Source organism: Phoenix dactylifera, unplaced genomic scaffold (genome assembly GCF_009389715.1).
Source record: "Phoenix dactylifera cultivar Barhee BC4 unplaced genomic scaffold, palm_55x_up_171113_PBpolish2nd_filt_p 001119F, whole genome shotgun sequence".
NCBI classification, from domain to species: Eukaryota; Viridiplantae; Streptophyta; class Magnoliopsida; order Arecales; family Arecaceae; genus Phoenix; species Phoenix dactylifera.
The window spans coordinates 35,328-63,199 of NW_024068462.1; the positions used below are offsets into that span (position 1 = coordinate 35,328).

Genomic DNA, 27,872 nt, shown 5'->3' on the forward strand with positions numbered 1-27,872 from the left:
AGCGGCACCGAGCGACGGTCCAAGGCTCGGAATGAACCCGTGAGGCCACAACCACCGGTTCCTTCCCCGCCAAGGCCGGTTCCCTCGCGTCCGTGCGCCGGAAAGGCGGTCTCCACCGGGAGATACGTCAACTTTGACTTCCTCTCCCGGGAAGGCTTTACCCTAGGGCATAGGTTAAGGGCTCAAGGGTTAGAAATGTTTTGTTCCCTAGATCTCCCTACTTACCCGGGGTTAGTTAGGGAATTCTACGGTACTGTAGCTAGGAGTAATGGTGGGATTCAGGAAACTGTAGCGGGTGTCCCAATATTTATTTTGGATGACTTCATTGCTCAAGTCCTCCATCTTTCCCAAGTAGGAGTGTTTCCCTCTCACCCCACAGATAGGATTGAGGCCCTTACGACCATACTAGGGAGTCCACCTCAGTCCTCCCTAGAAGAGGTGTCTGCAAATCAGCTATCAGCTGAAATGCGGCTTCTCTTAAGTATCATATCTAGGACCCTCTTCCCTAAGACAGGCCATTTTGATTTTGTATATGAGAGGGACCTAGCCCTGATGTTCTACATTCTTCAAGATACCCCAATCAACTTTCCAAAACTAATCTACAAATACCTATGTGAGCCTCTAGACAAACCTAGGCTCAGTCTTCCCTATGGGATGATGTATACCTTGATCTTTAGGGAGTTAGAGGTCCCCATTCCTAAGGAGGAACCCTCTCGCTCACTGCGATACACAGATCGCATGGGTGAGGGGACTCTTCACAGGATGGGATTCCATAAGGTTGAGGGAGTCTGGGTCCGAAAACCATCCACTTCCACACCTTCTGACCCTACTACTCGACACTCCCCCAGCCCTAATCATGACTCAGATTTTCCTACCTATCCCTCCACTTCAGCACCATCTACCTCAGCCGGACCCTCCACTGCACCACCTTCTCAGCCACTGGAGGTCCGGATATCTCCTGAGCAGCTCCGGGAGTTGCGGCAGGAGATCGTGAGGGATCTCTGAGATGATCTACTGAGGGAGATCCGAGGCCCTCAGGCTGCTCCCTTCACTGAGCTGGTTCCATCCTTAGCAGCCGTGACGGAGATGGTTGCAAATCTGAGGGAGGAGATATTCAACATCCGAAGCCTAGTTCAAGGACAATTTTGGAACATAAGTGACGTCAAGGACGACACAAGGGAGATGCAAGATAGCATCAAAAAGGAACTAGGCAACCAGAGTCAGGGTGCTGAGAGACTAGCCAACGCACTGATCTTCAAGTTCGACACCCTCCAAGAAAGTGTGAACAACATATCAACTATTCAGTCTAGAGCCACCTCGGAGATCCTTGAACAGCTGAGAAACATCAATGAGGGGCTAAGCATGGTCATCCAACACACTAGACTGAGCAAGGGAGCCACATCCTCCACCACAAAAAAATCCTAGTGTAGCTTGTTTTTCTCTTATCGATATGTACTTACTTCTACACTTTTGATGTATCTACAATTGTACTTAAATTTACATCAATACAATGAGTAGACATTTCTCTTCCAAATTGTGCAAATTGGAACTCTAATTGCTTTTATGATGTGCTATTCCTTTTTGCTATGATGACAAAAAGGGGGAGAAAATATTGTGAATAGACATGTAAAGGGAATCAATAAAAAGAAAACTTTTAAAGCACAAAATAATTTGTTCTAAGTGGATTCGATACCTCGAGGCTCATTATCTCTCTGTTGGGGCTCCTAAAGGAGTAATCTCCAGAATCTATTCAAGGGATATTCGGAGATTAGTTGAATCATACTCAAGAACAAATTGGCAGGTTTTTCTTCTAAAACTAAAAATTCAAGTTCAAAAGCTTCAATACACTAAAAGAAAATTCAGAGAATCTAAACAAAGTTGAATGCATGTGTTGAGGGGGAGAATCTGAAATCTTAAAGCAAATTCATTAAATATATATACGCCAAACAATTGATTGCATGACATGAAGGCTTATATAATTCCAAATGAAAGGGGGAGCTTTAACTTCAAAATTTACTGTTTCATACCTTTCAGTTTTGGATAAATTAAATGACTAGACACTTGAATTCATTTTAAAACTTTACTATAAATCTCCTTTTTGGTTGAGCAATTCACTTTACAAATACTCAATGTTTTGTCATCATCAAAAAGGGGGAGATTGTGGAGTGATTGATTATAACCCTATTTGATTTTGATGAGCTCAAAGCATTTGAGTATATCTTATGTTATACTAATGAATTCAATCTAGTGTTTCAGCCAAATACTTGTAAATTTATGGTTAAGTGTCTCTAGATTTGGTTCAATACACTTTGGATAAGTAAGGAATTCAATTTGAACCAAAGTCTGAGTCTCGAGTCGACTCCGGAAGATTACGAGTCGACTCCAAGCGTATCAGAAGCACTGGCACAAGCTCGAGTCGACTCCGGCACATTACGAGTCGACTCCGACTGAGAACAGACAGTCGGACAGAAAGATTCATCTCAGAACCTGTCAACGAGTCGACTCCCGAAGAATTCGAGTCGACTCCGATGCTTGCCGAGTCGACTCCAGAGTAGAACGAGTCGACTCCATGGAGTAACAGACAGAAAGACAGAGAAGCTATTTAGGACTCTGAGAGCCGAGTCGACTCCCGAAGAACTCAAGTCGACTCCGATGGTTGGCAGGTCGACTCCTAAGGAAGCGAGAGTCGACTCCCAGAGAAATGCAAGGCAAAAAGTCAGAGAGCCAATTTCGGACACTGAGAGCCGAGTCGACTCCCGCAAAGTCCGAGTCGACTCCAAGGCAGCGCAACCCCAAAGACAGAAGACTATATTTTCATCTCTGAGAGCCGAGTCGACTCCGAGACAGTTCGAGTCGACTCCGAGACAGTTCGAGTCGACTCCGAGACAGCACAAGTCAACAGACAGAAGATCGGGATTTCGGGCTCTGAGTGACGAGTTGACTCCCAAAATATCCGAGTCGACTCGAGTGAGCAAACTTGAAAGAAACATCTCTGGAATCCTTAGAACGAGTCGTCTCCAAAAGTGTCGGGTCAGCTCCAGACATTGGAGAGTCGACTCCAGGTTCAGTCGAGTCGACTCCGAGTCAAGATAGCACTTTAATTCAAATCCAGAACAGTTGCCGAGCCGTCTCCTGAAAAGCATGAGTCGACTCCTGCAACAGTCGAGTCGACTCCAGATCGCGCGAGTCGACTCCGATCCCAACGGAAACATTGTCAGGATGTGCAGAATGTGCAGAACGGCTAGAAAGATGTGTCTAACGGCTATTTCTCTTTGGGAATGGCTTAAATAGTCTGAGTGAACAGTAATAGAGTAAGAAAGAGAGACTCCATTGAAAGCAAAAGTGATTTCCACCAACCAAGAGCTCTCTAGAGTGATTACACGAAAAAGAAGGAAGAAGTGCATTGAAGTCGATTCTCCAACTCTCTTCCTCACATTTAAGACTCTCCTCCTGACAGCAAGTCTACATCAAATTCAAGAGGAGTCAAAGAGTTTGAAAAGCCCCTTCCTCCATCTCCAAAATCAGTTTGAGGGCTTCTTACTCTTCCTTGTTTAAATTGTTTAAATACGCTTTTGAGAAGCTTCCTTTTTCTGTTTGTTTCAAACCATTTGTTTCTTACTTGATTCAATCAGAGGATTGAATCAAGGGTGTTAAGGTTTGTTGGTGAGCCTAGGTTAAAACCAATGGTGTAAGGGTTTGATTGTGATCCCGGAAAAACAATCGGGTGGTTCTAGTCGGTGAGCCTGTGAAAACCGACCGAGTTCGTTGTAATCTCGTAAAACAACAAGTTGGGTTGTGAGCTTGTAAAACAACCGGCTGTAATCCGAGGGATTATAGTTTCCAAGTGAGGCTTGGGGAGTGGACGTAGGAACAAGGGTTAGCTCCGAACCACTATAAAAGTGCTTGTGTTTGTGATTGCTTCTTGTTCTCTTACTTTCCCTTCATCCACTGCATATAGCAACTAATTAATCCACTCGCAAAAGTTTTAATTAGTTACTCACAAAGCTTTTAATTGCAATAATTATTTTAAAACCCAATTCATCCCCCCTCTTGGGTTGTCTATCTGGGCAACAACTACACCGACCTGAACAAGGCCTGCCCGAAGGATAGTTTCCCCCTCCCCAGTATCGACCAGCTCGTCGATTCCACCTCGGGACATCAGCTGCTGACCTTTATGGACGCCTTCTCGGGGTACAATCAGATCCGAATGGCGCCAGAAGATGAGGAGAAGACGGCCTTCATCACTGACAAAGGCACCTATTGTTACAAAATAATGCCATTTGGGCTGAAGAATGCCGGAGCCACATACCAAAGGTTGGTCAGCCAAATCTTTGAAGACCAGATCGGCCGAAATATGGAAGTCTACGTGGATGACATGCTGGTGAAGAGCCGAGCGGCGGAACACCATGTGGCCGATCTCAATGAAACATTCTCTAAGCTCCGAAAATATCAAATGAAGCTCAACCCCGCAAAGTGCGCATTCGGAGTTACCTCGAGCAAATTCCTGGGCTACATAGTAACCCAGCGTGGAGTTGAAGCAAACCCCGAGAAAATTCGAGCGCTGCAAGAGATGACACCTCCAAGGACAGTTAAAGAAGTGCAGCGGCTCACCGGGCGGGTCGCCGCCTTGGGGAGATTTGTCTCCCTGTCGGCCGAGCGCTGCCTCCCTTTCTTCAAGATCCTTAAGCAGCCAAAGAACTTCCTGTGGTCGGAGGAATGCCAGCAAGCCTTTGAAGAACTTAGGCGCCTTCTGGCCTCTCCCCCGCTACTCACCAAGCCTCGGCAGGGTGAGGTTCTTTATTTATATTTGGCCGTCTCCCCAATCGCAATGAGCTCAGTCCTGGTCCGAAAAGAGGACAAGCTCCAGAAGCCAGTCTACTATACCAGCCGGGTCCTCAGGGATGCTGAGACCCGATACTCTAAGCTTGAGAAGACAATTTTTGCCCTGATCATTTCAGCTCGGAGACTCCGGCCTTATTTTCAAGCACATACCATAGCCATACTGACCGACCAGCCTATGAAGCAAATACTGCAAAAGTCGGATCGTGCTGGAAGGGTTGCCAAATGGGCGGTTGAGCTCGGGGAGTTTGACCTTGAATACCACCCCAGACCAGCCATTAAAGCTCAAGTACTTGCCGACTTCATCATGGAGTGCACCTTGCCGGACGACTCCGGGCTGCCACTCACACCCACTGAGGAGATCCCGAGGCCGCCATGGGTCCTACATGCGGACGGCTCCTCGACCTCGGGGGGTAGCGGAGCTGGACTCATCCTCACCAGCCCGGATGGGGTGGTGGCTGAGCAAGCCCTACGCTCGAGTTCCCAGCCTCAAACAACGAGGCAGAATACGAGGCGTTCATTGCCGGACTCAAATTGGCGAAGGAGCTGAAGGTGGAAGACCTAAAGGCCTTCAGTGACTCCCAGCTAATAGTAAGCCAGGTCCAGGGAGACTTCGAAGCAAAGGAGCCATCGATGCGGAAATATCTCCAAAAGGTGCGGAAACTTACGTCCGCCCTGGGTTCCTTCAACATCCAGCATATTTCCAGAACGGAGAATCTCAGGGCGGACCAATTGTCAAAGCTGGCGACCTCCCGCATGAGTGAGCTTTCCAAGGCAACGGTGCTCGAATATCTCCGAACACCCAGCACAGAGGAACCTGAACCGACCATGTGCATCGACTCCGAGCCAAGCTGGATCGACGGGTTCATCCGCTATCTCCAGGATGGGACCCTCCCTCATGACGAGCTGGAGGCCCGCCGGATCAGGCGTCAAGCTCCCCGGTACGTCCTATATGAGAACAAGCTCTATCGTCGGTCATTTACTTCTCCTCTCCTTAGATGTCTCCGTCCCTCGGAGGCAGACTATGCCCTCCGAGAGGTCCATAAAGGAATTTGTGGAAACCACCTGGGAGGTCGGGCACTAGCCCATAAGATCCTGCGACAAGGATATTTTTGGCCCACGCTTCAGAAAGACGCAACGGACTTTGTCCGGAAGTGTGACCGATGTCAACGGAACGCCAACATCCAGCGCTGACCTTCGGCCCCGCTGACCTCAATTATCGCCCCCCTGGCCATTTGCCCAGTGGGAAATTGATATCCTGGGGCCCTTCCCCCTAGCCACCGGGCAAAAAAAATTTCTGGTCGTCTCCATCGACTACTTCACCAAATGGGTCGAAGCTGAGCCTGTGGCCCGGATCACCGAGCAAAAAATGCGGGACTTTGTTTGGAAGTCCATAATCTGCAGATTCGGACTCCCCCGTATCCTTATATCTGACAACGGCCGCCAGTTCGACAACATCCACGTCAGAGAATTTTGTTCCAAACTCGGCATCGATCACCGCTTCACCTCGGTCGCCCATCCGCAGACAAACGGAGAAACTGAGGTAACTAATCGTACCATTTTGCAGGGGCTCAAGGCTAGGCTTGATCGATCCAAAGGACAGTGGGTCGAGGACCTGTACAACGTCCTCTGGGCATACCGGACTACATTCCGATTACCCACTGGTGAGCCCCCTTCAACCTGGCATACGGCACGGAGGCTGTTATCCTGCTGGATATCGGCCTCCCCTCCTCAAGGGTGGAGCACTACGACGCCGACTCCAACTCTTTCCGGCTCAGGAATAACTTGGACCTCGTCGAAGAGACACGAGAGGTCGTCCGAGTCCGCATGGCAAGGTACCAGCAGAAAACGGCCAAGTACTACAACTCCAAAGTCAAGCCCAAGCTCTTCAAGGTGGGGGACCTCGTCCTCAGGAAAGCCGAAGCTTCTCAGCCCACCGAGCGAGGAATGCTCACCCCGAACTGGGAAGGACCGTATCAAATCGCTCGAGTGCAACGAGCCGAAGCGTACAAGTTGAAATCTCTTGAAGGAACCCCTATCCCGCGAAGCTGGAATTCCGAGAATCTACGGATGTATTATCAATAAAACCCCAAGGGGTTCCGGGCGATCAGGAACATGGATCATGTCTCCTCTTTACAATGATTTGCCTCTTTACAATGATTATGATTATGTCTTCTCTAATATTGGGTCGTTTGTGATCCTCAGATACCCCGACTAAGGTCGGGATGCCCCGTGCATCGACCGTAGAGTCTCAAACTCCGTCGACCTCTGGAAGCGCCACCAGGTCGATGATGAGCCCAAGCTCCCTCGGCCCCATATTCGAGACCCCGACTAAGGTCGGGATGCCCCGAGGGTCGACCGTAGAGTCCTAAACTCCCTCGACCTCGAGAAGCATCGCAGGTCGACAGAGCGTCCCCAGACCCCTCGACCTGGCGCACGATTCCTCGACAAAGGTCGGGATGCCCCGAGGGTCGACCGTAGAGTCCCAAACTCCCTCGACCTCGGGAAGCGTTGCAGGTCGACAGACCATCCCCAGACCCCTCGACCTGGCGCACGATTCCTCGACTAAGGTTGGGATGCACCGAGGGTCGACCGTAGAGTTCCAAACTCCCTCGACTTTGGAAAGCGTCGTAGGTCGACAGAGCGTTTCCAGACCCCTCGATCTCGTGCATGATCCCTCAACTAAGTTTGAGATGCCCCGAGTGTCGACCGTAGAGTCTCAAACTCCCTCGACCTCGGGAAGCGCCATCAGGTTGATAGCAAGCCCAAGCTCCCTCGACCTCGCGCTCAATACTCTGACCAAGGTCGGGATGCCCCGTGAGTCGACCGTAGAGTTTCGAACTCCCTCGACCTCGGGAAGTACTGCCAGGCTGACGACGAGCTCACGCCCCCCCTCAATCCGAGGAAACCGGGGACAGTGCCTTGACGGTCCTCCGGGACATTCAACAGCAACAACGGAGCAACGCTCGTGGAAGCTTTCGATAACGGTGTTGGGTTTTCCAGTGCCCTAGGGCGCAGCGGAAGATACGGGATTATAAAATTTTCTTATAAAACCCATTATATGAAACCCTAATAAGCCAAGATCACCTTAATAGTATAACCAAATAATGTAGAAAATATAATCTTGGTATAGAAGAATACCTATCACGCTATATCCAATATATCTGAAGATGTCCTAAGGTGCCCAAATGTTCACCCTCCGATGTTGATCCACACAGGAATGGGTTCAAGACTCTAGCTCCACCAAAACTTGATTCTAATTGTTCAATCGTTCCAAAGAATTTAATTGGCTGATTTTCCTTCACTTCCTTCTTCCTTTCTACCTCTAAAACATTCACTAGCCTTTTTGTCCTAAAGAAGACCCTCTTGTCTTGGGTTAGGACAAAAGAGAGAGGCTTATAAGAAAGAAGAGATAAGGGAGAGAGAAGGAGAGACTTTTTCTTTTGATGATCTTTAGAACCCCAAGGCACCTCCTTATTTATAAGAGATGGAGGGATGCATCATAAAGGGATGCATCCCATCCACACACCTCATCATGATGAGGCATGTGCCAAGAGAGGCATCCCATCATGATGGGGTGCTAAGGAGAAGGGTGTATCAACTTCTTTCTCATGTCTCCCTCTTAAATCCTGATGATCCAAGGGCCCAAATGCAGTGAACCAAAGCCAATGGTCCAGATCTAGACGCCATCTAATGGTCCAGATCAAGGCATCATCATCCAGGGTGCCATCCAATGGTCCAGAAGCAAGATGCCATCACCGATGGTCCAGATTCAGGCGCTGAGCAACGGTCCAGATCTTTCATCCAGAGAGCCATCCAGTGGTCCAGATTCAGGCGCTGAGCAACGGTCCAGATCTTTCATCCAGAGAGCCATCCAGTGGTCCAGAATAAAGCGCCAAACAGTGGACCAGATTCTTCATCCAGGAAGCCATCCAATGGTCCACATGAAGGCGCCAACCAGTGGACCAGATCCTTCATCCAGGGAGCGATCCAATGGTCCAGAAGTGAAGGCCCTATCAAACCCAATCCAATTGGGTTTAACCAACTTAAAGAAAACATTAAACCTAATCAAATCAAGTCTAATTAAAGTCAAATGGGTTCTAACTCTTGGCTAACCCATATTAGGTCATGATCTCATCATATTAGATCAACCTAACCTAAGAATCAAATTCGAATTTAATTTGAATCAGGAGCTAGGATTTGCAACACGTACTAGCATGTTCATCTTGCAAACATGATCTAATCCAATTAGACCCTTGATCAATTCCCTTGTGTGTGACCCATTGGGTTCCTTATCTTAGCCAGCAGTAGGTGCAGGTGCAAGTTGACCTAACCTGATTAGAATACCTCTAATCCAATTTAGGTTCAATTTAGTGCTAAACATGACTTAGCAATCAGAACCTTTCTGATGCTTTGATCTAATCAAACTCTTTGATCCGATCAACCCACAAGATATGATTGACGTCTAGCAATGTATCATGTCTACCCGGAAGATGAGGAATGTATTGGACAAATCCAAACATACCCTTCAGTGGCAAGTTACCGTGCAATTCAATCATTCAGTCATACTACATCCTGAATAAGTGCATGAGTATGGATCAATATCAAACTCAATCACTTATTCATGTCTCTCTCAATCTTTTATATGATAATTCAAACAATGAAACATTAGAAACTCTGTCTAATATTCATTTTGCTTTGATCAAAGGCTTCTTGAATCATCATAAGATTAGAGTAAGTAGGATGTTACCTTCTCTTACTAGAAGTGACTGATTCTTTGTTGACCTACTCACAACCTTCGTATAAAATCCACCATACCCAGAATACCCCGTACACAACGCAATGTCGTGAATGAGGGTAAACCAAAACATAGCTTCAAGTGCACAAGGTACTATGGTAATCTCAGGTCTAAGGATCACTTGCACAACTCCCACTATGAGAACCATCTTTTGATAATTAAGTAAGAATCCATAAGATGTTCTCATGGCTGGTCATTTCAGTGAACTCATTCCTCTAATGAGCACCCACATCTTTGTATTAGTGTCTCACACAAGTGATTGTGAGATCAATCACCCTCTACATCGAGCATACATAAGATGTGCCAGTCTTTCCGGTAATATTGATCCCCGACTCAATATACCAATTTGACTGGGAATATTCTAAAATTAGGATTTTAGGATTTTAGGTCTTACTGGTATGATCTTATCATAACCCTAAAATCAATGTCCTAATTTATGGGGTTCATCATCCAATAATAAAACAGATAAGCAGCAAATGATGAAACATAATGCCTTTATTGATATATATCAAGTGTCAAAGTACATGATTTGGAGGATTACAAAGAGAAACCTATCAAATGATTGGCTTATAGGGCATCTACTCTTTCAATCTTCCACTTGCACTAAAGCCAATCGCCCTTATATTTTAACCCCATACAATCGGGGTGACGATTGAATTGCTGCTGTGGTAGAGCTTTAGTAAATGGGTATGCTATATTGTTCTTTGTGTGTACTCGTTCAATCTTGATGGCTTGTCTTTCGATTATCTCTCGAACAAGGTGGAAGCGTCTCAAAATGTGCTTGGATCTATGATGAGACCTTGGTTCCTTAGCCTGTGCAACAGCTCCAGTGTTATCGCAATAAACTGGGACTGGTCCGGCAATCTCAGGAACTACACCCAGCTCTGTGATGAACTTCTTCATCCAGACTGCTTCCTTAGCAGCTTCACTAACAGCTATGTATTCTGCCTCAGTAGTTGAGTCAGTTACAGTTTGCTGTTTGGAACTTTTTCAACTCACAGCTCCACCATTCAAAGTGAAGATATATCCAGAGATTGACTTGCTATCATCTGGATCAGATTGAAATCTAGAATCTGAATAGCCTTCTAGTTTCAATTCTGATCCTCCATAAATCAGAAAAACATCTCTAGTCCTTCTCAAATATTTGAGAATGCTTTTCACAATTTTCCAATGATCCTCCCCGGGATCTGCCTGAAATCTACTTACCATACCCAAGGCATAAGCTACATCAGGCCTGGTACATAACATAGCATACATGACTGACCCTACTGCCGAAGCATAGGGAATAGAACTCATTCTATTCCTCTCTTCAGATGTCTTAGGAGACATATGCCTAGAGAGTTGTATGCCATGTCCTATGGGTAAGAAACCTTTCTTACTTCCATCCATGCTGAACCTCTTCAGCACATTATCTATGTACCTAGACTGGGACAAACCTAGCATCCTTTTAGATCTATCTCTATAGATCCTTATACCAAGTATATAGGATGCTTCACCCAAGTCTTTCATGGAAAATTTCTTTGATAGCCAAATCTTGACCGATTGCATCATTGGAACATCATTTCCAATGACCAATATATCATCCACATATAATATCAAGAAGACAATAGCACTCCCACTAGTCTTCTTGTACACACAAGGTTCATCTATATTTTTAATGAAGCCAAACTCTTTGACTATCATGTCAAAATGGATGTTCCAACTCCTAGATGCCTGCTTTAATCCATAAATGGATTTCTTTAGCCTACATACTTGATTTGCTCTCCCTCTTGAGACAAATCTCTCTGGTTGTGTCATACAAACCTCTTCCTCAAGGTGACCATTAAGAAAGGCGGTTTTGACATCCATCTGCCAGATCTCATAATCATAGTATGCAGCTATAGCAAGCATAATCCGAATAGATTTGAGCATAGCTACTGGCGAAAAAGTTTCATCATAATCAATACCTTGTTTTTGCCTAAAACTTTTTGCCACTAGCCTGGCCTTGTAGGTTTCTACTTGGCCATCAGCTCCTATCTTCTTCTTGTATACCCATTTGCACCCTATTGGAATCACTCCCTCAGGTGCATCAACCAAAGTCCACACTTGGTTTGTATACATAGAATCTATCTCGGATTTCATGGCGTCCAGCCATCTGTCAGAGTCCCTACTCTTGACAGCTTCCAAATAGGTCAGAGGGTCATCGTTATCAATGATATGGGCTTCATCATTCTCAATGATAAATCCATACCTCTCAGGTGCATTTCGCACTCTTTCTGACCTTCGGAGAGGAGTAGTGTGTAGTGGCTGTACCTCTTCCATAGGTACATCTGGTTGAGGATTATTATGTGTCTCACCTTGTAGGTCTTGAACTTCATCAAGTTCAGTTCTTCTATCCTTGCCCTTTTGTAAGAAAAACTCTTTTACCAAGAAAGTGGCATGCCTAGCAACAAATACCTTTTGTTCGGTAGGGTCATAGAAGATATATCTTAAACTGTCTTTAGGATAACCTACAAATGTACACTTGTCCGATCTAGCACTTAGCTTATGTCCAAAATTTCTGTTGACATAAGCATGACAACCCCATATCTTAAGATACTTAAGATTAGGTTTCTTTCCTTTCCATATCTCATATGGAGTGCTAGATACAGACTTAGATGGTACTCTATTTAATACTAATGCAGCAGTTTCTAGGGCATGTCCCCAAAAGGAAATTGGAAGATTTGTGAAGCACATCATGGACCGTATCATATCTAATAAGGTACGATTCCTCCTTTCAGCTACACCATTTAATTGTGGCGTATATGGAAGTGTCCATTCAGAGAGTATACCCTTTAATTTAAGATAATCTAAAAATTCACTAGAAAAGTATTCTCCTCCTCGATCAGATCGAAGGATTTTAATACACTTCCCAGTTTGTTTTTCGACCATACTTTGATACTCTTTAAATTTATCAAAGGCTTCGAATTTATGTTTCATTAGATATACAAAACCGAACCTTGATAAGTCATCAGTAAATGTGATGAAGTAAGAGTATCTACCTCTAGCTGGAGTTGATATAGGACCGCACACATCAGTGTGTACGAGTTCTAACAACTCACTTGCCCTTTCTCCATGTCCCGAGAATGGAGACTTGGTCATTTTACCCATATAAGACAAGATTCACAAGTTCCTATGATTCAAAATCATAAGGGTCAAAGAATTTATCTTTATACAACTTGTGTAACCTTGTCTCACTAATATGACCTAATCGGTAATGCCAGAGGAGGGTATTATTAATATTCTCTCTTTTTCTTTTATTATCTTTGCCAATATGAAACATAACATTATTAAGACATAATACTAAAAGACCATTTTCCATAGTGCCATGACAATAATACTCATTAGATAAAGAAATGGAGCAACCATTGCTCTTTCCATTTATTTCGAATCCTTTCTTAAGCAACAAAGGAATTGAAATTACATTTCTAATGATTTTTGGCATAAAATAACAGTCTTCTAGCTTCAAGAACTTTTCAGAGGGTAGCTCTAGTATGTAGGTGCCAACAGCTTCAGCCTGGATGGATTCTCCTCCAGCGCCATATAGCTCGAAGTCACCTTTCTTCAGACTTCTAATTTTCTGCAGTCCATGCAAAGATTTGCATATGTGAGAACCACAACCGGTATCCAATACCCATGAATTAAAATCAGAAGAACTTAATGTCATATTGGCATGTAATAAAAACATACCTTTTGATGCAACACTTGCATCAGGCTTCACACTTGCAAGAAAGCTCTTGCAGTTCCTTTTCCAATGCCCCGTCTTGCCGCAGTGGAAACAGGTATCGGGTCCAGAGATTTTCTTTTCCTTCTTCTTTTTGATGCGACTCTTAAGGTTTAATTTTTTCTTTGAACCCTTGTTGCCTGATTTCTTCTTTGAGCTCTCACCAATAAGAAGGATCGGACCCTTGTCCTTCTTGATGTGAGACTCTGCTGTTTTCAGCATATTTAGAAGCTCAGGCAGGGAGGAATTCAGTTTGTTCATGTGATAATTCACAACAAACTACGAGAATGAGTCGGGTAGAGATTACAGGATCAAATCCTGACTGAGCTCACTGTCCATAGCAAAGCCAAGTTAACTCAATCGAGTGATCAAGTCTATAACCTTTAAACAGTGGTCTTGCACAGACGATCCCTCGATCATTCTAGCACGGAACAACTTTTTAGATATCTCATATCTAGCAGTTCTGCTCTGCTCACCATATAACTCCTTCAAGTTAAGGAGTATGGAGTGAGTTTCCATGCTATCATGCTGCCTCTGCAATTCATTATTCATAGAAGCAAGCATGATACATTTGACAGTCAAACTGTCATTTTTCCACATACGATATGTGGCCAATTCCTCCTCAGTTGCATCTTCCCCTGCTGACCCTAGGTCAGGGGTTTCAAGAATGTAGGAAAGTTTTTCTTGTGTGAAAACAATCTTTAAATTCCTCAACTAGTCCACATAGTTGGGACCAGTCAATTTGTTTGTATCTAAGATACCTCTAAGTGAGAGTGAAGATGCCATTTTTGCAGAATTAATCTATAATTACAAAGAACACTAATATAAGCAGACCAATCATGATGACATGTATTCAATCAGACAAGGACTTTTATCTAATTGTTACTCCCACTATTTTTATCGAATATAATAACCCTCAAGTATGATGAACGAGAAAATAGTAATTTTCTTAGTGGGGTTGAGATCCAAATTTCTTATAAAAGACCTTGTGGGAATCACAACAAGCCCTTATAAGTTCAAACGTAGGAAACTCTTTCCAATTGCATCCCATGCAATTCCCAACTTTATTCTGTCCTCTAGCACACATATAGTCTTGTGGGAATCACAACAAACTATTGTGTCTAGTTAAGTCAAACCCTTCATTTTTATACAGTCATATTTGAGTAATGCTGCCCTTGTGGGAATCACAGCAAGGCAACATATTAAAATATGCCATATGCATCATATGCACCAAGATATTACAATATCAATCCCTAATACTAGCCTTGTAGGAATCACAACAAGCTAGCGTAGATATTGACATAATAATATCTAAGCATGAAGGAAGGACCTTTATAGTGTTATATCAGCAATTAGCTTTTCCATGGAGGTCAATCAAATAGTTGGCCAGGTAAACAGATTGGAGGCTCTCCTTACTTAGTAAGGTCCTAATTAAATAACCACCTGTAGCCTCTTTCCTAGACACCAACTTAGTTAATTAATTCAAAATGGCTCAGCTTAAAGCAATAACACTACGACTTAATTATGAATTTAGTGAGGGCTTTCAAATAGTAGTATCTTACTAACATTAAGCTCAACCATAAAGCACAATCAAATAATTGGCCAGGAAAGCAGGTGGGAGGCACCCCTCACTCAGAGAGTGAGGTCCTAATTAAGTAACCACCTGTGGCTTCCTTCCTAGACACCAACTGAGTCGATTGTTCCAGAATGGGTCAGCCCAAAGTTTTCATACTACTATATTGATCTCATTGCACATTCTATAATTTAGCACTAGCAATTATACTGTGCTACAACATGAATATAACACTATCTCATGGCATAAACTAATCATGCATACAAACAACCTAGCTATCTCATAGCATCAAGATAATAGCATGTATTATCATTTGGTTAAAAGGATTAAGGGTGGCTCTGATACCACTGTTGGGTTTCCCAGTGCCCTAGGGCGCAGCGGAAGATACGGGATTATAAAATTTTCTTATAAAACCCATTATATGAAACCCTAATAAGCCAAGATCACCTTAATAGTATAACCAAATAATGTAGAAAATATAATCTTGGTATAGAAGAATATCTATCACGCTATATCCAATATGTCTGAAGATGTCCTAAGGTGCCCAAATATTCACCCTCCGATGTTGATCCACACAGGAATGGGTTCAAGACTCTAGCTCCACCAAAACTTGATTCTAATTGTTCAATCCTTCCAAAGGATTTAATTGGCTGATTTTCCTTCACTTCTTTCTTCCTTTCTACCTCTAAAACATTCACTAGCCTTTTTGTCCTAAAGAGGACCCTCTTGTCTTGGGTTAGGACAAAAGAGAGAGGCTTGTAAGAAAGAAGGGATAAGGGAGAGAGAAGGAGAGACTTTTTCTTTTGATGATCTTTAGAACCCCAAGGCACCTCCTTATTTATAAGAGATGGAGGGATGCATCATAAAGGGATGCATCCCATCCACACACCTCATCATGATGAGGCATGTGCCAAGAGAGGCATCCCATCATGATGGGGTGCTAAGGAGAAGGGTGTATCAACTTCTTTCTCATGTCTCCCTCTTAAATCCTGATGATCCAAGGGCCCAAATGCTGTGAACCAAAGCCAATGGTCCAGATCTAGACGCCATCTAATGGTCCAGATCAAGGCATCATCATCCAGGGTGCCATCCAATGGTCCAGAAGCAAGATGCCATCACCGATGGTCCAGATTCAGGCGCTGAGCAACAGTCCAGATCTTTCATCCAGAGAGCCATCCAGTGGTCCAGAATAAAGCGCCAACCAGTGGACCAGATCCTTCATCCAGGAAGCCATCCAATGGTCCAGATGAAGGCGCCAACCAGTGGACCAGATCCTTCATCCAGGGAGCGATCCAATGGTCCAGAAGTGAAGGCCCTATCAAACCCAATCCAATTGGATTTAACCAACTTAAAGAAAACATTAAACCTAATCAAATCAGGTCTAATTAAAGCCAAATGGGTTCTAACTCTTGGCTAACCCATATTAGGTCATGATCTAATCATATTAGATCAACCTAACCTAAGAATCAGATTCGAATTTAATTTGAATCAGGAGCTAGGGTTTGCAACACGTGCTAGTATGTTCATCTTGCAAACATGATCTAATCCAATTAGACCCTTGATCAATTTCCTTGTGTGTGACCCATTGGGTTCCTTATCTTAGCCAGCAGTAGGTGCAGGTGCAAGTTGACCTAACCTGATTAGAATACCTCTAATCCAATTTAGGTTCAATTTAGTGCTAAACCTGACTTAGCAATCAGAACCTTTCTGATGCTTTGATCTAATCAAACTCTTTGATCCGATCAACCCACAAGATATGATTGACATCTAGCAACGTATCATGTCTACCCGGAAGATGAGGAATGTATTGGACAAATCCAAACATACCCTTCAGTGGCAAGTTACCGTGCAATTCAATCCCTCAGTCATACTACATCCTGAATAAGTGCATGAGTATGGATCAATATCAAACTCAATCACTTATTCATGTCTCTCTCAATCTTTTATATGATAATTCAAACAATGAAACATTAGAAACTCTGTCTAATATTCATTTTGCTTTGATCAAAGGCTTCTTGAATCATCATAAGATTAGAGTAAGTAGGATGTTACCTTCTCTTACTAGAAGTGACTGATTCTTTGTTGACCTACTCACAACCTTCGTATAAAATCCACCATACCCAGAATACCCCGTACACAACGCAATGTCGTGAATGAGGGTAAACCAAAACATAGCTTCAAGTGCACAAGGTACCATGGTGATCTCAGGTCTAAGGATCACTTGCACAACTCCCACTATGAGAACCATCTTTTGATAATTAAGTAAGAATCCATAAGATGTTCTCATGGCTGGTCATTTCAGTGAACTCATTCCTCTAATGAGCACCCACATCTTTGTATTAGTGTCTCACACAAGTGATTGTGAGATCAATCACCCTCTACATCGAGCATACATAAGATGTGCCAGTCTTTCCGGTAATATTGATCCCCGACTCAATATACCAATTTGACTGGGAATATTCTAAATTAGGATTTTAGGATTTTAGGTCTCACTGGTATGATCTTATCATAACCTTAAAACCAATGTCCTAATTTATGGGGTTCATCATCCAATAATAAAACAGATAAGCAGCAAATGATGAAACACAATGCCTTTATTGATATATATCAAGTGTCAAAGTACATGATTTGGAGGATTACAAAAAGAAACCTATCAAATGATTGGCTTATAGGGCATCTACTCTTTCAAACGGCAATACCCCCTGGTTCAATTGGTATTCCCAAAATAGACCCCAAGCTAAAGGGTGACTCCGAAGGCCGGCCAGGAAACAAAGCGATCTACTTCACTACGAAGCGCGCGATCTCGGAGGTGCAAGAGGTACATCCCACTTGACACCCGCCTTGTTATATTCGTCTACCTATGTATTGCCAGCGAAATCCCGATTGAGATCGGGACCTCATCCCGGCCAAGGCTGGGTCGCCCCTACGAGTTGATCCAAGACCGAGGTCCCACCGACCTCAGGCACGCTTCCTCCACCGATGACCCCCATGACAACTCATGCAAACCTTTTTGAGTAAGGGCCTGATTCGGCCCCCATACGTTGAGACATCGATCTCGACCTGTGAAGATGACCTCGACCACGGGCGTGCTGATCGAGCTCAAGAAGGCCGAGGTACTCTCTACAGGTTCCGGCTCCGCTTGCCAGAACCTCGGCAGAGCCCGAGGGCAATAACCATGAAAGCTCCGATGACAGTTTGACTACTGGCTCATGCTCCCCTTCAGGGAACTGCCCTAGCATTTTTATGGACTTACGCTCCAAAAAGCCAAACTCAAAAACTTGGCCAAATACCCCGATAGCGACATATGCAAGTCTAACAAGGCCCCTCTCGGGGGTCCGAGGCCCGAGCCTGGTGCCTCAGAAATCCAAAAACCAAATCCGGCGACCTCTGCGAGCTTCAAATCCGAGCTCCAAGACTTGGTGAAGCTTCCTAGAATCCAAGTTCAGAGCCCCCCCTAATCAGTGTAATCGAAACTTGGACACTTAAACAAGTTAGGGGAAAGAAAAGCAAAACACAGCCAAGAAACATGTTTTCATTGACAAGCAGCCCAAAGGCTAGGATACAAAGTCGAGGGTCGGTAAAACAATAAGTTGAAGTACCGGCCTCGCTTACAACTGAAGAAACTAAAAGGAAAAAATAAGCGCAGAATGGCGAAAGAAAATCTTTTCATTAGTAAAGTGTCGGAAGGCTAAGTACAAAATTGGAGGTCGACAGTCCAACAAATTTGAAAGCCAACCTCATTTACAATAAAAGGAAGATAAAAGTCTAAGTCCTAAGGGGCGGCAGTTGCGTTGGCGTCACCCTCGGGGTCATCTATGGCGATGACCTGGGGGCCTCCGGCGGACACGGGCTCGGGGTCTACGGCGGGGACCTCGGCAGGCGCCTCGGGAGCGTCCTCGGTGATTTTGCGAGGGAGAGCCTCCGTCACCGCCGGCACGGCTACGTCCGCCTCAGCCTCGGCAGACTCCTCCTCAGACGCGAGGGCAGCAGGAACGTCGTCGTCGGAGTCGGCACCCAACCTCATCCTCGGACGAATCGTTGAGAGATCGAGCTGGGGGCAGAACCGAGCCATCTGCCTCCGAAAGTTGTCGAAGCCACGGAGGAACCCATCCACGGTCTCCTCCTCTAGCATGTCACAGAATTCGTCCGAGTCCTTGAAGAAATCCACGGCATGCTCAGCTCGCTCGAGTGCCCTCCTCTCCCGGGCCTCAAGTTGCCCGACCTTCAGGCGCAAGACCCCGCCCTCGTATTTGAGGCCCGCGACCTCGGACTGAGTCTCTGCCAGACGCGCCTCCGAAGCACGCAGGGCCGACTTGGCCAGGGAATGAGCAGCCCTTTCCTCCTCGAGCTCCTCAACAATGGCCAGTCGCCCAGCCTCCGTCGCTTCCCTCCGCGCTTTGGCCTCAGCCAGCGCGGCCTCCAACTCGGCGACCCTCTTCTTGGCCGGCTCCAACTGCCGGCTGAGTCGCCGAGTCTCCTCCTGACAACCCTGAGCGATGAATATCAGGGTGTCGACTTCGTGAATGTGCTGCAAGACAAAAGAGAGAAAGCGATTATAAGTAAAAGGCATACAATATGTACACTAGTAGCCGAAGGAAGATTAAAGAGAATGGCTTGCCCGAACAGTATTGCGGTAGGTACCGTCAACGATCTCTTCCAGCAACGAGTTCCGGAACTCGGCCCGGTCCGCTGGAAGCATAGCGCGCCGAAACACTGCGCGCGCGACATCGGCATCGTGGAAGGCCGAGCTCCCCTCAAGGAGTGGGGATCCTGGCTCGGCCGATTCCCCCCTTTGGCCCCTTGAAGAGCTCGGCTCGTCCAAGCTGGGGACCTCGGGGCCCCTGCTCGGCTCGGGCCCCGAACGCCGCAGCTGGATTACTGTCGGCCCTCCCCGCTGGGCGACAGGGACAGGACAGGATGGGGCCGCCGAGCCCGCATCACCGGCGGCCTACACCCGCCCTCGAGCGGCTGCAGAGACCCCCGCCTCCGGGCCTCCCATCCCAGCCGAGGTAGAAGCGGCGGCCGACTTCGACTTCTTCCGAGGTTGGGGAATAGCCCCGCCGGCCTCGGCCTCCCACCTTTTCAACCGAGAGAAGAGGGATGTGTTGTTGGTCGGCATGTGAGGAATGTCTGAAACAAAAAAGATTTTTCCTAAGTGTCAGACCAACATTAGAAGAGCAAGAGGAAGAAACAGATAAAGCAAAGATGAAACAATGCGACTACTCTTACCCTCGGGACGCGCCGAACTCAAGCCAACGCTCGCCAAGGCGTCCTCTCTTAGTAGCTCGGTCTGGTTGAACCCCTTCCCGAGGCCCCACAGGGCGTCAAGGACCCTCAGGTCCCTCGCCGAGGGCTCGGAGAGCCTGTTAAGGGCCTTCAGCCGGGGGTGCCCCCACCTCGGGTCAAATCCCCATGGTACCTCGGACGCAAGAAAGAAAAACTTTCCCTTCCACTCATGAATAGAGGAAGGGGCACCCTCGAAAAGCGACATACCACCCCGAAAAGCGAAGTATAGCCACCCTCCATCCGCCAGGTTTGTCTTTAGCAAGAAACACCGGCGGAAAACGCTCACCGAAGTCGGGATCCGAAAGGGACAAAAACCCGACTATGGTCCTCCACGAGTTCGGAGCAAGCTGTGCTGGGACGAGTTGGTACTCCACCAGCAAGCTGTTCACGAACTCATGTAAGGGGAACCGCAAGCCGGCCCAGAGCGTCTCGTGATGAATCGCGATCCGACATGGGGGCGGCCGCATCACCCTATCCTCTGGCCCTGCAGTTTCGAGACGAAACCCGGGCTAGAAAAAGAATCGGGAGCGGATTAACTCCAGCTCCTCCCCCGACAGACTAGATCCAACTTCATCCGGACCAAAACCCATTTCGGAGAAAAACGAAGTAACCTAAAGACGAAAGAGACAGGAAAAAGGAGGAAGAAGGAGAACCCCCTAGCTAACACAAGGAAGAAACCTACGGGGGGAGTCGCTGGGAATCGCTCCGAGCACCGCCGGCGAGATTCTGTTGAGAAAGAGGACGAAGGTGGAAACGGTGAAAAAGAGAAGGCAACCGAACAAGACTCCTCTTAGGGCTGGTTTGGGGGTTTATATAGACCCCTCTAACGGCCCAGATCGGCGGGTTTGGTTTCCACTCCCCCGTCTGGATTACGCCACGTGTCGGCCTCGGAAGCCGAAGCACCGCGTTTATTCCGGACCGATGCCTCGAGAGCAGAACCGAGGCGCTGTCCCATCGGATCTTGCAGCCTCATTATGGATCCGCTGCGCCGGATCGCTCCGAAAGGCGAGCAGATGCCGCCCCCGCTCCCTTCATTTAAGAAGCCCCAGGACGCGTGGAGCGCTGATGTAATCTTAGCCTCCTAAATCCCCATTCGGCCGATATGAGATTAAATGCGTCCGACCTCGAGTAATTAGCCTAATCCTCGATCCCGGACTACCGACTCGGATTTAAATCTCGAGCGGCTGATCCAACACCCAACCTCAAGGCGATCGACCCAATAAACCTCTAGATCGCACCACGTGTCCGCCTCAAGGATCGACACAGCATACTTATCTAGGAAAGACGCCTTGACTATAAGATCGAGGAGCCGCCCCATCGGGTCCTTGGATCCCATCATGAGTTTGCCATATGAAACGACCACGAAGGGCCAAAAGGCGCAACCCCCCGTTATAAATGCTTTGGGATGCGTGAGGGCGCCGACATAGTTCAACTCTCCTCGATCTCAGTTACCATAATAAAGACTTCTACTTCCCGCGTCCGAGCTCGCAAGCGGCTCGAACTCGGAAGTCGGGGGGTAGTGTTGGGGGAGCGCAGCTTCCCCCCGAGTCCATGAGAACCTTGTCATCAGAGGACCGGATGACGGCCGACCTTGGGCGGCCGAGCTCGGTGTCCGACCCCGAAACATCCGACCCGAAGAGCTCCCGACCTCGGAAGTCCGCCCTCGCCGCCCACCTACCGCGGTTGCGTCCTGCCGAAGTCTGGTCAGGGGCCATACCCTGCCACCGCCTCCAGCATTTAATGCGCGTGACCTCTGCAAACCCCCGACTCACTCAACAATTAATGCATGTCTCCGACTCACTCAACAATTAATGTATGTCTCCGACTCACTCAACAATTAATGCATGTCTCCGACTCACTCAACAATTAATATGTATCTCCGGCTCACTCAACAATCAATGCGCGTGGCTCCTATTATTTACGGATCTTTAGTCCTCCACGGCAGATCGGCTCGGCAGTGTTCAGTCAGCCGTGACAACTCTCTGATCCCGGCCTCACCTCCGACATTGAAGCATTAATTCACCTGATCGCGCACCAACTCGAGCGACGTGCTAAGTCGTACGACGACCTCGCCCCATCACATCACAGGTAATCCGACCCCCCTTTAAAGAGGAACCCCTCCTTCTCAATGGGGGGTTGGACTCAGAAAAAAGGAGGCAGAACGCTTCTTCCCTCTTCGACTCTCCCAAATTTAAGCCCCCTCTAACTTAAGCATCGGAGGGCCGGTGCCGGAAACCCCGACCACCGGCTTTTTGCAGGTCCCCCCTCCATGGAGGACGCCGCTCGCCGACAGATCGCCGCCCGCCGGAGTTCGCCGAAGCTCCTCCTCCTCAGCCGACGGCCGCCCCTGGGTCCAATTTCTAGCAACAGTCTCAGATACAGACCAGAAGGTGCATTACCCAAGGAGCCCAAAACCAGCAATCAGCTTTCAGGATGGGCCACTATTGAAGCAGCCTATCAAATACAAGCTGATGAACTTAGCCTAGAATTCAAGGAAAGGTAAAATAAGAAACTGGTGTATCTTTGTTTCAATGCAAAGTTATGGTCCAATGGAACAAATTAACTTGATGGCTGAGAAACAATAGTGTACTTAAATGACAAAAAAACAGAGGGTTAAATTTTTGATCACTCATGAAATTCCTTGTAGCACTGTGGAGGGGATTATCTGAAGAATCAATATAACTTAATCTATGCGTTAAATGTTGGCTCATGTTACAGAAGCTAATCTATTAAAAACTGAATCTTAGACCATTTTTCTAAGAAAAATAAAATAAAATCCACATCAGCATGCAAATATTTCTGTTCTGTTGTCTGATGGGGAAAAAGGGCACCTGCTTTAGCCTCTGACAATCAGGAGCTGCAAAGCCACAAGTTTATTTACTTTTATCTGTTCTATGGACCGGAATTCAGATTTGATCACCTACGTTAGACAATCAGCAGTTTTTATGAGAAGTCAAAAAGAAGACACTTTGGCCAAACTTAATACTTCAAGACAATCTAAACTAGAAGGTTCAGCTTGCAAAAACTTCATAAAATATCAATCTAGTACAAAATGAAACAAAAGCATCACGGCATGGATGAAAAACTAACTAGGACACAGCAAAGTTAAGCAACTCTTCAGGAGTGTGTCATGCCGCAATCTAGAGAGAGCACCAAAAAGAGGCAAAGGAGAGTTCTTTGGGATGACATATCATTCATCATTTTCCTTTTGTCTATGGTTCATTTCATTTCTTCCTCATATCACCATGCTCTCTTTTCTAATATCCAATCCAAAGATGCCATTGTTGGTGCTATTTTTGCCAGTAAATTGAAAGTCAAAAAAATTCTGCTGTGTGTTTGTGCACATTACAATTGATTGCCACCTGTTGGATGCACAAATTTTCTTTAAAATGCTCCAGTACTATATATTTTGTTGTGCGTATTATTTTTTCAACTCTAACAAAAAATGTTCAAAATTTGCATAGAACATCAGACCTTAAGGAAATTCACAGTAGGATATTTCTGGCAGAATTGCTCCATGAAAACTATCGTCTGTTTGGAAGCTTCATTTGATTGGCTGAATAGCAGTGCCACAGACAGCCCTGCAAGCAAAATGATGCCCAAAGTTATGACTTGATAGATGTGTTGATATAAGAAGATTTCAAATGAAAGCTGTGGAACTAATACTTCATATTTTTGCAATATCTTTTGTGCTACCAAACCGAGAAGAAGACGCATGGTGACTTTCAAATTTTCAAAAAAGTCTGAGATGCCCAAAAGATGTCATATGCAAAATATCTAATCAGTTCAGCAAGCAAAGAGTGAGCTCTGAGTTTCTTGAGAACCTTGCAGACCTTCGCCAACATGCAACTCAACCACATTGGACATCTTTTCACAGAAAGCAATGTAGACTTCTAAATTGATTCTGTGAACGTTAAAAGCATCTTTGCTTCTTGTATGTCAAAGCACATTATTCTGTCGAGGGCAATAACCCATCAAAAGAAGAATCGATGCCTACCAGGTGATGTAGTATACTGTCTGAATTGATCGATTGTTGTGATTTGGACCATATTATCTCCATGTTTTGAGTTTGATGTCATCACCTCGCTGCTTCCTAAGTTGGAGCTGAGCCTCCACCAGGGCCTTGCTGACCTCCTCATCTCCCGGCATTTCATGAAGTAATGCTTCATAATCTTGTATGGATGCTTCCCAGTGCTCCAACTAATAAGAAAATGAGATACAAGAGTCGGCCTTTACTTTCTCTAAGTCCTGTTTTGATCCATGCGAAAGAATGGTGGAAACCAACTTACCTTTGCATTGCAGTCAGCTCTCCTTAGACGAGCTTTGTTGTAGGAAGGGCGCATGTTCAAAGCAGCATTACAATCTTCAATAGCCATCTCCCATTGGCCAAGCTTTGATCGGCATGCGGCTCGATTGCAAAATAGAATGGCATTGTAGGGGTCATGGTGAAAGCCTTCACCATATGCCATGCAAGCCTCCTTAAACTTGGATGCCTTGAAGAGATCATTACCTCTCGATCGAGCTGACGCCACAGCTCGAGCTTTCTGTGCCACAGCACTTATCTCCCTGCTTTTTGTGTCAAGTCGAGCAGCTCTTTGAGACACCGCAACTGTATCCTCAAACCTTAACAAAGAAAAATGAAAACATAAATGTTCAGTTAGTATGCAAATAAGTGAACTGGACTATTGGCACAATGTTCCCATCCCTTGAGTGGGGATGTTCCAGTTCAAATTTATGGAGGAGCATTCTTCCAAAAGAAAATGATGTACAATAGAACAAGAGGTAGAGAAACAAAATAGCAATTGCTAATGACATAAATCTGCCATTCAGGTAAAACCTTTACTGACCTTCCAGCTGCCATGTCGACCTGTGCTTGGACTGCAAGCACATACGCATTACTAGAAGCGCCGAAAAACTTTGTGGAGGCATCACAGTCAAATTTGGGTGCATCTATTAACGTTGTGATCGCCTCATCTTGCCTTTGGAGCGCTAGGAGGGCCTCTGCTTTGGAAGCCATAACCTTTCAGGACATAACCAAGCACTGTGTTATTTAGGCGACATTAGAATTGTGGAAAGGAAAGAAGAAGATAAATAACAGATTGTAACTCTCAATCATCTCTGCTTCAACCACCAAGGCACATTTGGGGTTTCCAACTGATTCTTCCTGACCGTATAATTATCAGAAAGTTTAGAGATGGGGGGTGGAGGGCAATGGGCAGCTAAAACTAGCTTCATGATAAATGTTCATGTTCCATGTACTACAGACCATCTGAGTAGTGGATCTGAGTCTGGGCCACTTACACAGTGAAGTAATTGATTACAAAATCTTTTTCACGGAAGAATTGAATACGAGTTCAGCTATAGCAAGCACATACAAATTGATAAACCATTGTGTGTGTGATGAGGACAAATCCTCAAGCAAACTTCAGTGACTTCTTCTCCTACATGACCAGAAGGAAGGTGAAAGATGAACACCTGCGGAGCAGAATCAGCACCAGCAGAGACAGCAGATTGTGTTTCTTTTAGCAGAGTCTGCCAGTCCCTCAGCTTGCGTGCTTCATGGCACTTGGAGAGATGGGTTTGGAGAGCCTGTACTCGTGCAATGTCATTTGAGCTGGCTTCTTTTCGTGCTAGCTTGTAGTGATGAATCGCTTTCTCAGCTACTCCCAATCTGAAAAGTATGAGTAGATGTTTTAGCTCCGGAATTGGAAAAACTGCATGGTAGTCGAGTTTGTGAGTCTTAGAAACAAATTTAAGTTTATGCAAAACGAAATCAGTCAATTTTTCCTTTTTACTGATGACCATACCAAAGTATGAGGAATTTTATGTCAATACACAACAACAGAAACAATAGAACACTCTGAGTCCCTAGTTATTGCAAATTAAATCAATAACCACATGTCCCAAATTGTGAGCTTAAAACTAGAGAAACAACAGCAATGGAGGCAATGATGGGCTTAGGTTTGCAAAAGCAGATGAAACAAAAGGAGAAACAGAATTCATGGCGAATATCTACATCTTCATGGATTGGTGATATCTATCATTTTACTGGTACTAGTTTATCGAGTACGTATTTGAGCATGCAAAATGATTAAATGAACTAAAAGAAGTAATGAAGAATTACTTGCATGAGAGCATCCAATTTTCAGAATTTATCTTATTAGATTACCACCTGAGATAAAGAGTACCAAGTCGGTGATGTGCCCTGGCATAAGAAGGATCTATCCTGACCGCTTCCTTGCACTCGCCGACCGCCTCAAGCAGCTGGCCCATGCCCATGAGGGCGGCAGCTTTGTTGCTCCAGTAGGACGCTTTGTCTGGATCGATCAGTATCGCCCGATCATACAGCGCCACCGCCTCGGCGTATCTCCCTTTCTTGTACTCTTCATTGCCCATCTCCTTGAGCTCCTCCGGATCCAATCTCCTCGACAGAGCTCGGCACAGCACCTCAGGCGCTGGGGCTGCTGCTGCTGCTGCCGCTGCCGCCGCCGGTTCGATGGCGGTCCCTGCAAAACGGCTGGGCCACTGGCCTGGCTTGCCCCCATCGCCTTTGACAGCCGTCTCCCCGGCAGTCCTGGGCAGGTAATCGAGCACGTTGCGGTTCGGGGTGACGGCGCCGGGCGCGCGGATGTTTCCAAGGTTCCCGTAGAGCATCACATTTCCCGAGGACGCGCGGACCAGAGTGCTGCTCCCCTTGCTACGCTGGTGGTCGTGGATCATGCTGTCGAGCTCGCCCGACAGGCCGAGGCTCTGCATTCTTGCAGGGCCTGCAAGCGCCTTGGTCGAGCGGGGTGGCGCGGCGGCGGCGGCGGCGGCGGCCTTGGCTTTGGACATGGCGACTGGCAGATCGGGGGGCTTGCTATCGGGCGCCGGATGCTGGCTTTTGGAATTGGAGTGCGCGAGCTTGGGAGAGTCCGCCGAGGGGGGCTGCTGGTGCTGGGGGGACGACGAAGCATTGCGCCGCCGGAAGACGTTGTTGTAAAGCACCAGGAGGCCGCAGCCCGACGACGCTCTCTGCGGGTCGTCTTCCATTTCTTTATTCTTTGTAACCAACATAAATATTTTTGCTTTCCCCGTGTACGTAGCCTTATTTACGGTTGTTGCCTGGGGACCATGACCGAGAGCGGGAAGGGATTGGGAGTTGGTGGGAAAAGTTTCACGCAGCCATGGTTTGAGGGGATATATGTATAATTAAAAAGTTCAAAAAAAAAAAAGCCGGCAAGGAAGAAAAGGAACCCAATTTGAAGAGCGAGGGAGGGGAGGCGACCCGAGCGCACGAAGGCGAGGAGGGGGAAGGGAGAATTGGGGAAAAGAAAAGAATAGAAAAAGAAGGGAAAAGAAAGGGAATTTGGTGAAGGAGCTGGCGTTTGTTATGTGAAGGACGGGAGAAGCGGACGTGGGAGAGATTTGGATCTCTAAAACTGAAATAATTAATTTTTAATTAAAAAGAGAAGCGGGAGGAAAGGCGAGGGTCTGCCTGTAGATTGATGTATTGCGGCCCGCGGTAAGGCTTGACGAAGGGCTATTTTTGGATCCCAGCCAACCGGCGGGAGAGACGGGGGCCTGCCAGCCACCCGACACCCGACCCCACCTCAAAACCCAGCCAGCGTGATGGCGCTTCCATGCAGATGCTC

At 46.3% G+C, this 27,872-nt stretch overlaps 1 protein-coding gene across 1 annotated transcript; it reads right to left on the bottom strand.

Moving 5' to 3' along the window:
- Positions 1–24,288: 24,288 nt before the first annotated feature.
- On the bottom strand, positions 24,289–27,562 carry LOC120107999 (TPR repeat-containing thioredoxin TTL1-like). The gene is made up of 5 exons (XM_039121527.1): positions 26,411–27,562; positions 25,714–25,909; positions 25,086–25,258; positions 24,528–24,861; positions 24,289–24,438 (listed from the first exon to the last, which is right to left on the bottom strand). The coding sequence occupies exons 1-5, from the start codon at positions 27,292–27,294 to the stop codon at positions 24,289–24,291; spliced, it is 1,737 nt and encodes a 578-aa protein (XP_038977455.1). The 5' UTR covers positions 27,295–27,562.
- Between the last annotated feature and the right edge of the window lie 310 nt (positions 27,563–27,872).